The sequence below is a fragment of the Procambarus clarkii genome, chromosome 82 (genome assembly GCF_040958095.1).
Source record: "Procambarus clarkii isolate CNS0578487 chromosome 82, FALCON_Pclarkii_2.0, whole genome shotgun sequence".
Classification (NCBI taxonomy): Eukaryota; Metazoa; Arthropoda; class Malacostraca; order Decapoda; family Cambaridae; genus Procambarus; species Procambarus clarkii.
The window spans coordinates 483,655-496,812 of NC_091231.1; the positions used below are offsets into that span (position 1 = coordinate 483,655).

Sequence of the window (13,158 nt, forward strand, 5' to 3'; positions counted from 1 at the left end):
TAGTGATATCAGTGCCAGATGATAATACTGGTACTGATTATTTTACATATTGGTTGTTTAATTTAATGTTTATTTTGATACAGAAATAAATTACCAGTCTTGTGAAGCACCAATAGTGTTCAAAGTCTGGCACAAAAATATGGTAAGCAAGTGTGCAGTTAACAAGTACACATTTTATGAAAAAAGGGGAATTGCAGCACGAAACATTATAACAAATTCTCATTTTAATTGTGTAAGCTCGTACAATAAAACCACAATGATCAATTACAAAATTTAGTTAAGGTATGTTTCCTGCCCTCTAAAATTGACCCAAGTTGTTACATTGTTGTTAACGGGAGTAGATCCAAACTGACTGACCATTATATAAGGATTTATGTACATTTACACAGCACAGAGTGAGGACACTAGAGAAGAAAAGTACACAGATGATGGTAGGTATAGTTGGCACAAACATTTTATTTACTAGTGTATTAACACTTATTCACATTAAGAGGCTTACTCACAATAGATCATTTTTCCTATTGCACTTTATAACAATTATTTAAGAAAATAGTATAACAAATTCACTGGTATCATTAACAGTAATGGACCTTCCAGTTAGAAATGCAGAGAGAAATAAGGACCAACTGCAGAGTTGAGAGGATGGACTTTGATAAATGATCATGAGAAGAGCATCCTCAATGGACTAGCTTCAGTCTTCCAACATTACCCACTTGTCTTAAATTACATTTACAATAACTGTTTATACAACAAAAATAAAAATTTCAACCCCATTATTTATCTTCATGGAAATCCACATGTCATTACAGAGTAATTAAAAAAGTTGACATTAAAATAGTCCTCGACACCCTCAGTAATAATTAGTACATCCAAGATATTCACTATCGAGTACAAACTATAACCAGTTTTATACTGTAGATCACACCTTCAGTTTATGGCAACAGTATTTTATGGCACAAATTAGCCGAGTCAAGCTTAACACAAGCTTCAGGAAAAAAATTAGGTAAATATTAACAATGCAGTACTGTAGCAGTTTAGCAATAAACTTACTTTTTCAAAATATATTACCACAATCAGTTTGATAATTCAATGCAATTGTTTTTATGTAAGCAGAAATCAAAGTTTTAAGTGAACACTATGGTACAATATAATCCTTTTGACCATTTTTCCCACGGCATTTTAAAATTACTCATCGACTTATACTATAATTCATGAACAAGACTTTTATAAATTAAATATTTATATTTACAAAATTTGCATTAGACAGTCATTACAGAACACTGAATTCATCCAAACTAAGCCACTGCTGTACTAGTAATATATTTGAAAATGACTGTAGTTCACCATAAAATATATTTAATGCTTATGTCAAACTTAATTATTTTTCCAAAAGGTACAAATTGTACTAACAATTTGAATTCAAAATAAGTGGATTCAACTATACATAATATATGCATATTATTATATATACATATATATAAATGTCTTGAACAAGAGTAAAGCCGTATGCTCGATACAAAGAGAAACAAATAAAAACCTGAAAGGCTCATTTCACTATTAAACACTATACCCCCAAATCATTTCGTACCAATTTTTTTTGCTTATACAATAGTTCAGAATTGTTAAGGTCTAAAATCACTTTCAACAGTAACAAATGCAAAAATTTCTGAGTTTGGTTGTGTTCACTTTCACATATAAATACATGCCACTGCAAAATTTGTTGCAAAGCTCCTATAGTTTTGTTGTACATACAACTTGTTACTCTAAATTCATGCCCTCTGACTTTAAATGTGTGCCTCTTAAGCCCTTTGGATGAATGGCATAGAACAATTCCAACCAAATGGTTTAACAGTAAGAATAGTACTGTACCATTGTAGCATTGTTAACTTCTAAGTAGTGCCATAATTTATGAGTCAGGAGGCATCAGTTTAACCTACTAGTACCAAAAGCAACTTTTCTCCTCAACTGCTGAAATAACAAGACTAGAGTTTTCTGCAGCTACATCTAAACAGTGCGAGTGCTTGCGATTTTTTGTCCGGCCGTACTAGCAACAAACAGTAACCAGGGCTCTGACAAATACGAGACAAGTTGGGCATTATCTCCAAGTCTGTAGGAGTGATAGAATGTTCTGCTTAATCCGGCCATAAGGAGCACCTCATAATACAAAGCCTTAGACCCTGCATGACATAAATGATGCTAGACTGAATATAGGTTTAAATATTCTTGCACTAAGTCATTCTCTAAAGGAGTTGCCAGAGAAAAAAAAAGCATCAAAGTTATACAGATAGATAAAATATATTCAGTGTTTTTACATTAAGGATAAAATTAACACATAAAATTGTCTTGCTGTATTTTGATTACCTTTGATGCCTGATGTGTTAAAACAAAAATATAATTCCATTTTATAATTTATCAACTTCGCATAAATGTACAAAACCTTCATTTGTATCATGGAAAATGTTCAACGCCCATCAGAGGCTCACAACACACAAACACACACACATCAGAGGCTCACAACACACAAACACACACACATCAGAGGCTCACAACACACACACACACACACACATCAGAGGCTCACAACACACAAACACACACACATCAGAGGCTCACAACACACAAACACACACACATCAGAGGCTCACAACACACAAACACACACACATCAGAGGCTCACAACACACACACACACACCCATCAGAGGTTCACAACACATACACCCATCAGAGGCTCACAACATACACAACACTACACCACAAGCTCAACACAAACATCACAAGTTATCAACTAACACAACCAAAGATCTTTTAAAATAAGGAAGACAAATATTTAAATTAATATTGAAATTAAGCTTACTTTAAGTTACTTTGACTTGGTACATATGCCATCAAACCACATTTTTACGAATGTCCTGTGCGTGACAAATTACTGTGCACTAGAGACCACATGCTCCTCTGCTTTGTCAGCTCAAAGGCACCTCTACCTGCTACTGCTGATACTACCATTTGCACTGCCTCCTACGCCCAGTTCCTCCAACTGAAAAGTAAATTTTAACCATTTACAACTTATGAAAAGGATGAAGCATTCAATATAATACAGGATGTGTTGCAGTGCAATCATTATAAAACCAAGAAAATACAAGACATACTGTGCATAAATCTGTAAAAAAAAAAAATTGTTTGAATATTTTAGTTTTCAGAATTTCAAAACAATAAAATTACAGTAAAGCAATAATTACATTAGTATAAATTGCAACCAACACGTAAACATCCCCACCCCCAATATTTGTAGAGATTTAGGGACCATAGGAGAATGAACTAACAGGAATATGCAAGATAAAGGAGTTAAACTCTATAAACAGTGGTTCTACTGTACACTATATTTCACACCAGCCTATCTTAGACTAGCAACATGTTCAAGCACAACAAGTTTGTGGGTGTAACAGGAAAAACATTATCATTACAAAAGGACACCATTCAGAAATGACAACCTGCAAGCATAGACTCAAACCACAAAATAATACATGGTTAATTCATTACAGTTAAAGTGAATACTGCAATGCACCCATGACAAGAAAATGCTAATGCTCGCAAATTTGACAGACAAATAAATGTAACATTATGTATTCGACTATTAATTTAGCTAATAATAATCGCCCATATAATTATCAGTATGATGGACATTAGGGCTGGTCAAAACCACCATAGGTGTTTAGAGAATACCATTTATTGTGTGGGGTGTAAATTAGAATCTGTGGCTATGTACCCAAGGGCTAAGTGGTGAGGGTGTAAATTATAAGTGAAGTTCTTAATATGATACTATAGCTAATGAACATAATATTCTCCCAGATGGGAGGACTAAGTATACTTTAATGTAAGACTAGATTAGAATAAAGCAAAATGTCTTCCATCCATCAGGATTTTGATACAATACACTGTACTGTGGGGAGCCGGTCGGCCGAGCGGACAGCACGCTGGACTTGTGATCCTGTGGTCCTGGGTTCGATCCCAGGCGCCGGCGAGAAACAATGGGCAGAGTTTCTTTCACCCTATGCCCCTGTTACCTAGCAGTAAAATAGGTACCTGGGTGTTAGTCAGCTGTCACGGGCTGCTTCCTGGGGGGGGAGGCCTGGTCGAGGACCGGGCCGCGGGGACACTAAAGCCCCGAAATCATCTCAAGATAACCTCAAGAAGATAAAGTGGAGATGTTTCAACTCTTATTGGCAAGGACAACTTAGAAAAGTACTAGAAAGACTATGATCAATATTCAGTATTTCCATGGGAATATTTAAAATATTTCTAACGGGATTAAAAAAAAAAAAAAAAAAATTGTAGCAAGTCCTGTAAGTAGCTCAGTGAGGATGTTGTACAAGAACATGCTTACTATATCAAGGCACTGTAATATGTGGCTAACTGAAATTCCCAATGTTGGCAGTCATTGATATTTGGACTAGATGTATGAATACAGTACTGTAGCTGTATCAGCATTGATACAGCTACATCAGCATTGTGCTGGATGAGTAAAATTTCTGCTCATCCCAGATAACATTCCTGCCAAAGCAGGATAGCCGAGTTCGTGGTTTTACGTCCCTTTAAATTGCAGCCGGTTTACAGATTTGTGCCTTAGCTTTAGCACTAATGTTTTTGACCTTAAAATAGTTTAATCTAAATACAGTATTTCTTCTCCATCCAGGAGAGAGTATCATTTCAAAGAACCAACTGTGGCAAGAATATTTTATGTTGTAGATTGTCACATGCATATTTGCAAGATATTTGAAAGTAGCATCAGTTGCCATTTTTATACTGCAGGAGTTATTGTTCCTGGATCATACCTGGAGAGGGTTCTGCGAGTTCTTCTACTCCACGAGTACGGCCCAAGGCCAGGCTCGACACAAGTTCCATTGTTTCTTTTTATTTTAATTGATTTTTTCATCTTCATTTGATTTGCCTATGCAGGACACCAAGTGTAGCTGGGAAGACATCTTTATTGACAGGTCATGAATGACCCTTTTTTTACCTCTGATTGGGAGGGGTAAGTAATTACCACTATCTTAGTGACAGACACCATTATGTAGCCATCTATGATGGCTAAATCTCTTCCTGATTGACAATCTCTTCCAGTGAGGGACCTTACAAAGCGATCTTTTCAAGACTACCTTTCAAATTAATCTTTTCCTATAATCATGATTATATATGCACAGTATATATAATCATACACAAACGTTATTACAAGTGTAAACAATAGTAGGGAAGAGCCGATGTTTTTTGCCTCCCAAACATATCTGACAATGAGATATTAACAGTGACAAATTATGTTTGGACAAACAATTTTATAGCTCTTGGCTGCAACTAACAAATATATCAGGCTGCTATGTCATGGATATCAGGTGTGTGTTGCCACCTGAGCAATTATTTGCCTATTTCAGAATATTACATGCTTAAGTTTATTCTCCCCTGTTCACCATAAATAATGTCAATTATTTACATTTGATATAAAACCTTATGGATAGTGAATACTACTAAGCCTTCAGGTTGTACCAGGCCCTGAGACTCCTGCAGGCATACCAGGAACCAGGACCAGAATTTGGTTTGAGGCCAGAATAGGGATCATGATCAACCCAAAAGTCTAGGAGAAACTGGCCAAAAAGTATAGACGAAAAAATTAACTCCCGCTTGAAAGAAAACAAGGAAGGAAACCAATGTAAATGATGATAATGGATGAACAAGCTCGGCTCCAACTTGCCTACCCTCCATTAGATGGTAGCCCAAACCTCCTGTGGTCCCAAACCACACACAACAAATTTACATTAATCCTAACATTCAACCTCCAGCTCTGTCATTCATTGTTAAGAATTACAATCTCCTAAGAGCATTAATTGTTCAGGTAAAATATCTAAAGAGAGTTTTAAACCAAAGAGGGAAATTGATAACCTATGAGGTTAGTTAAGAAGAAATGTTATACCATTTATGGATGAATAAATAAAAGCCTGTACTGTATTCCTAATTATCTAGTTTACAGTTTCCCTCGTTACTTCACAAGCCTATAAATGTCTCCAAACTTAAGTCACACTTGTTCACATTATCTGTAATATTTACAAATTTATCAGCCATTTCTTTTCACTTACCTGTTTTTTCTGTATGGTTTTATTTACAAACTAATAAAAACCTTATTTTTGTTTTAACGAGAGGATCTTAATTAAACCTTTTGAAAAATAAGAATTATCAGCAATAAAACCAGAAAAGCATTTTCCCTTGCGTCTTGCCCTTGCATTTACCTCGGCTTCACTGTCAACGCTGTCTTCCTCCTCATCTTCCACAGAGCCATGTTCCGAGGGCGCAGGAGTAGTGGCTCTCGAAGATGAGGGCGATGGAGGCTCGGAGAGCGGGCGGGGGTAGTTAAGTCGGCCAGCACCCGATGCATCTGATTCCACAGATAATTCAGGATAAACACCATGCAGGGCATGCTGTCTGGCTTGACGATAATACTGAAAAATATTAAATTTGTGTTTCAATTAAGGAGATGTTGTTCTAACAGAAAATTATAAGACTCTTAACTGGTAGGAAGCATTAATGATGTATGCACAATAAGATGGCTAAAAGTTTGTTAAGTAAATAATATGGTGACAAGAAGAAAAATTCTAAAATATGGGTACATGAAGAAATCCCAGAAGAGATCAATCTGTTTAAATACTTGGGTTCTGTAAATAATAAAAAAGGCACGCGTGTTCAAGAAATTGAGCGAAGTGAGAGAACGTAAGTGGCTTGTACAATAAAAGCCCAATTTTGGAAAATTAAGACAGGCAGAGGGAAAGCTAGATGTGTGCACAAGTGTGGCAGCACCTGTCCTCACAACATGTGCAAGATGCAACATGTAACAAGCATAAAATAGCAGCTGTAAAAATGGATAAATCTATTTTCATGTTAGGCAACATCATTTTTAAAAATACTAAAAGAAAATTGTTGAATATAAAAACCTGTACACTATACTGCACCCTTGTTCCTTTCACTTGTCCTCTTAAAAATACAATTTTCATGCCCGAAACGCTTTGCGTAATAGTGGCTTTAGGCATTGTATGTACTAGCTCTACCTATAAGTCAACCAATCTTTGTAAAAATTTCTTGTATGTATGTACCTTACCTAAATAAACATTTTATTTATTTTTTATTTTTATGTTCTGTTTGGTTCACCCCTATTTTTATGTCCAGTCTTGTGGTTAATCAGCTACTGTACTGTGATACCAAAATGTGCCTGAAAAGGCTTTTGAATTACCACGTATGTCAATGCAATTTTGTCTGCATCTTGAGTTGGACCCTTATCTCCATGGCACTAGTAGACCCCAAACTGTCAGCAAGTTATGTCTCCTGTCCTGAAGGCACAAGATGCTAACCAGAGATTAGTAGCACCTTGCTTTTAGAAACAACAGAATAACAGTAATTGTCCACCATTAATTAACATGAAATACAATTAAACAAAAATTTGTTTTGGTTAAAAATAATCCAAATGAAGATAAAAACCAAGTCAACTTTAATCTTGCCTCATCTAACATTTCACCAAGACTGCAGCTGTCTTTCAAATCTTTCAAATATTACAAACTTGTAATAGGCCTATACAGAACTGTACTTTAATCTTCTCTCTTAAACCATATGTTGACAAAGACATTATCAACTGAACACAATAACTGTCATCATCACTTATGTTTGCACCAGTCAATCTTTATATGTCAGGTTTCTTGGCCAATGTAATAATTTTTGTCTTTATGTCTTCAGGTACTTATGACTGGCATTTAAAGTACTTTTATAAAGTAAAATATATCTTCTTTTAAGTTCTTAGCCTTGGAAACTGAGCAACAATAATTATTCATACAAAAATGCTTTCTTTTAACAATTTCCTAACCTACAATACGATTATCTTTGTTTACCAACTGCTAAACACACAAATGGCAGTTACCGATCCGAGTATCCTCCAGTCGAGCAACTCCGACAAACGTTCAGTACGATTCCTCTGGATAATCCGCTGTCGACGATTCAACTGCACAAATTCAAACAAGTTTTGGGCCAACTGTCTTACAGACTCTTCTAGGCCAATGTAGCGGCGATCTATGATGTAAATACCGTAGCTCATGGGGTCTGCAATGTGCTCAGCCATGAAACAACCAAACCCTGTCAAAATTAAGCAATGATTACAGAGATCATTATTATTGCTCATTACATCATTAAATTTCATACAAGCTATCAATCAATCAATTTATATCAAATAATTATTCAGTATCCTCAGATCTGTGATGATGGCTGGTGATCTATTTCCATTAACCCATGGGTGGTGCAGCTATTAATAGCTGACAACACCGCTGTGCGCAAGAAAAAAATACTGTATAAAATTGTTTTTCTTCCAAGAGTGTTAAAATGTGTTCCCCAATCACTGAAAAAAAAAATTATAGGCAACATAATTTGGGTGTGATAGGGCGAGGAAGTTTGGTAAAATACAGGCGTTGAAAAATTACACGTCCGGGGCCGGTCTCTTCCAGTCGAGCCGTCAGGTGGGAGTTGCCATAAAGATATTATTACCTAGTTATTTCAATGTGTATTTTTTTTGGCAGTAATATTATTCAATAGTGTGTAGTGATATATAATAAAATGTGTGAACCATCGCCATACTCAAAAGTATGGTGTGCATATTAGAGATTCCCGGTCAGGGACCAGAAGGCCTGGTTGTGGAACAGGCCGAAGGGATGTTGAGCCCCGAAATCATCATGAGGATTCAATTATGTTCATAAACCAATAAAAGAATATTTTTGCTGTTATTATACTATATACACACACACACATGTTATATGTAAAGTATCTACATGTTTTGTTCACCATAATTATACCACTAAGCTGGTGGTGTGTCCAAACAGCATGCAGCCACCATATACTCTAAGACAAGTTACACACCAGACAACTGACGACGCCACCTCACTCGCCAAGATTCCTCCCACCAATCTACTGTTTCTGCTGTTATTACACTATATACACACACACATTATATTTAAGTATCTACAATTTTGTTCACCATAATGAACCACTAAGATGGTATGGCGAGTCCCAACAATAATAGCGGCAACAATGGCAGTGTGCTGTTGCTACCTGCCTAGTGTTGTGAACATCTTGAACAGCATTGTGTTCACTGATAACTGAACATTGTACACAGTCCATCACAGTCAGGCTCTTCTGTAATACTATCATTGCTAAATAATAGCAGTTACATAAACATTTAGATTTTTTAGGCGATGCTGTAGTCACAAGCTGAACAGCTGTGCTGTTAGCTCATGCTGCATGTGCCAGCTTCAGTTGCTCACTCAGTACAATACCGAGACCTTCACACTCAGGAATGGGGCCAACGATATTTTTTTAAATGGAGTCTATTTTACTTTTTTACAGGAAGCCAATGTGAACTCCGTGTAGCCGCGAAACTTTAAATAGTATAGAGTGTATATGATGTGCACCATGTAGACACAGACCAAAATCATAAACAGTATACACAATTTGTGTCGTTCAAGAGTTAATATTAATCATGAAAGTCAGAAAGGTAGATAGAGCCTCAACCCTTCACATAATTCACCACGCTTTATTCTAGAGTATTAAAAAAAATCCTCATTCATTAATTTCTTTATTGTTGTAATTTCTATATGAAGAAAATTACCTGCTTATAGTAGAACCATTAACAAAAAATTATTTATTTTTAATTATAATAATAAATAAATAATAATAACCATATAATAATAATCTCTGCATTAATTTTCTGATTTTTACACAAGTTAAGATATGCGTTGGATAACATTTTCCCGTATCCTCTATGATGCCACAAAACAGCTGCAGCGACCAAGTCCAAATTCCTGGTCTGAAGGCCAGATGTCTGGATGATCATCAATATTAAAACATTTTTTTTTTTAAATATGGCAACACTCATCTATTACAGTCAATGGCATGAAGCAGATGTAGCCACTTACAGCAGTGAGACGGCTAGTGTGCATAATCTATATTTTGGGTCATTATACAGACATACCAAGATCATAATTCCTATGGTGCTCATTTAAAAAAAAAAAAAGGAGAGACGCTACAATGTACTTATCCTGCTTCTCTCATTTGTCACTCCACAACTGTTTAATTATTTAAATATTTAAGGTAATGTACTTTTACAGATACTGTACCTATATGCAATATAAAAATATTTTCTACAAGCAAATTTTATTACAATTTCTAAAGAATTTTGACATACCGTATTTTCAACTTTGTTCAAGATATTACAATACTAAAACTTACCGGATAAGTTGGTGGTGACCGAAGGAATGCCCATAACGGTACATTCAGCTGGCGTGTAGCCCCACGGCTCATAGTACGAAGGAAAGACGCCCATGTGACAGCCTCGGACAAACTCTTCGTAGTCCATACCAAATAGGGGATTTGTTACAGAAAGGAATTCAGGATGAAAGATGACCTGGTAAGTGGGATGAATACATTATGTTTCATTTTGGTACAGTAAAAAAAAAAAAAAAAAAATTGTACATCTAATTAATCAAACTAAGAAAAATAAATTTTGTACTCAACCGACTGTCCACAATACGGGACAAAAACCGGGCGGGCGGGACCAAAGAGCCAGAGCTCAACCCTCAAGCACAAATAGGCGAGTATAATAGAACTTGCATTATAAACCTCGGGTTTTTTCTGCAACAATTACATTATCTACTACTTTTCACTACAGTATTTTGGGACACCATTATGTATCTGTCATTCAATGATACAACCCATTTCATGCACATTTTGATAGCATTTACTTTCAAGTAATTTGGTAAGAAGGTTGGTTGTCATTTTAAAATTCACAGGATAATTTAATGTTCGACACCATTCGGCTATATGGAGTCCTGTTTACTTTCATTTTCTGCTGCTATACAGACGTTCCTGACCAGATCAGCTCCATCCTGATCAACCCCAAGTTCCATAAAATCTCAATCCATTCAAGCAAATTCCTTCTGTACTGGAGATCATTCATGCCTTATACAAAACTTTATTTTAAGACCAAATAAAATAAGACACTGAAGAGATAAATTTGTTTAAAAGATTTCCTGTCGGTGGCCAGCAATTATGGCCCAATAGCTGTATGCAGTTCTTTCACTTTTCAAAACGTTCAAGAGACCGTTCGTTACACAATCTACTCTGCTCAGTTTAATAAAGGTGGCCAGACATTTCACTAACTTCTCAAAATACCTTGACCCTTCCTAAATATTTTAAAGAAGCAAGCTAATATATACTAGTATCACCATCATCTGGATGTCATTTTCTTTAAACCTTGCTTTCCACTCCTAAAATTAACCAGACATTTACACATTAGGCAAATAGTAAACAGAGTAAATAAAAGGATTAAAAGATTTAATAACATTTCACTAATTTAAATTAAAATGCACCAGCCCAACACCTGCCTCATTTCTGAAAGGTTATGGTATTACCATCATATTACTGCATTAACACCATTACTAACACTTATATTATGATACTAGGTAAGGCAAAGTGGAATATCAGATTTTGTATTACTAACATTAACATAGCTTGTTTAACACACAAATCACAATAACGTGATGCATCAAATGAACAAATCCACAAGGGCCGAAATTTGTTCATTTGATGCATCACGTTATTGTGATTTCTGTGTGTAATAATGTAAGGGCGAAGAGGGAGAACGGCCTATTGACATAGCTCGAGTGCATGGGGGAGTTGTGTAAAACCCTGGTTTGTGTCTCAGAGAGACTGCGGGATCCAGCAAATTCAGTAGAACTTCGGTTTCAACTCTTTTAACCATGTCGTAGCTCAGTCGATTAAGGCAGCGCCTGGGATGCTCCCGGACGCAGGTTCGAATCCTTGTCACGGCCCTTGTGGATTTGTTATGGCTTGTTTTGCATGGTCACAGACATGTCTTGGTTTTAGATTGTCATTGATCTTGGCACCAAGATCGTGATCCCTTGGGGCAGTGGTCATCCCTTCTATAAATGACTAGTGCTTCACCTACATTAGTAATCTAACAACAATACACCGCACATAATCCAAAAATTGCCCAAAACAATTTTGGGGAGTCACATCAGAATGGAACAGTACTGTATTTGGTAGCCATACACCAAAATAATGTCTGTTGTGCTCATCTCAGACCAATTTGCACACAAGTGAACTTAACACACACACAATTTTGGAATTCAAAACAATTTCATATACTGTTATGTTACCTGAACCTGCACAAAACCTAGATTCTACTGTATAACAAAATAAACTACACTTTTTCTAGACGCTCATACTTATGAGCGTATTTGATGTATTAGAGCATATCACATATTTGACTATTGTATCACAAAGGAAAGGGTTAAATCTCTTATTATAAGATAAAGTACTATAAAAGATATTGCAGCCAATTATGTCTCATTTACCTTAACTCTATCAGGGGAGTCATTAAAGAGATGACACCTGCGAAGAGCATTAAGCACAGGATCGTTATGATCATCACAAATATTGTGCGTGGTGATTGGCGGAAGAGATTTTCTTTGTGCTGCGTAGATACAGCGCTTTAATCGCACAGTTTCCTCCTTCAAGAGCAATTCATTGGTTTCTGGAAGACGTCCTCTGTTTGGGAAAAATGTGTACTATATATAGGTATTTCAAGTGCCAAAGAATACCCTGTAATTATGCATAAGCCAATGTATTCAATATAATTACATCTAAAAAAATTACCAAAGAATAAAATAGCATAAACTTGTCAGAAATCGACCAATTGCAAAAGTTAATGGAATTACAAGCTTCCTAAAAATACCAGTACAGTGCAACCTCAATTCAGCGAACTATACAAGAACACATTCATTGGAATGAGGGAGTTGTTGCAAACTGAGATGCTTTCAGAAGACATTTGTGTGATGCAGTTTTTTTACTAGAAAAAACACATTGCTATGCATTTCTCAAGGTTTCCTTAATCTACAAAAATGCTGGTTAAAAATGGTTAAAAATGTGAATTGGAGCTATATTAAGAGTATTACTCTTCATACCCTAAATTTTCCACACTCAATTGGCAAATTTCACCGAGCAAAATTTCAATTTCAACCTATCCCAAGATAAACAACTATCTTGGGATAGGTTCACAGGTCTG

General features: G+C 35.9%; 1 protein-coding gene across 1 annotated transcript in view; it reads right to left on the bottom strand.

Moving 5' to 3' along the window:
- Positions 1 to 206: 206 nt before the first annotated feature.
- Positions 207 to 13,158, bottom strand: part of Glys (glycogen [starch] synthase) — a 32,582-nt gene continuing 19,630 nt past the window's right edge. The window contains exons 8-12 of the mRNA XM_045751822.2: positions 12,449 to 12,641; positions 10,302 to 10,476; positions 7,948 to 8,159; positions 6,275 to 6,484; positions 207 to 3,036 (exon numbers count right to left, since the gene is read on the bottom strand). Coding sequence (XP_045607778.1) covers positions 2,980 to 3,036; positions 6,275 to 6,484; positions 7,948 to 8,159; positions 10,302 to 10,476; positions 12,449 to 12,641 — 847 coding nt within the window. The 3' untranslated portion in view covers positions 207 to 2,979. The remainder of the gene's footprint in view (positions 3,037 to 6,274; positions 6,485 to 7,947; positions 8,160 to 10,301; positions 10,477 to 12,448; positions 12,642 to 13,158) is intronic.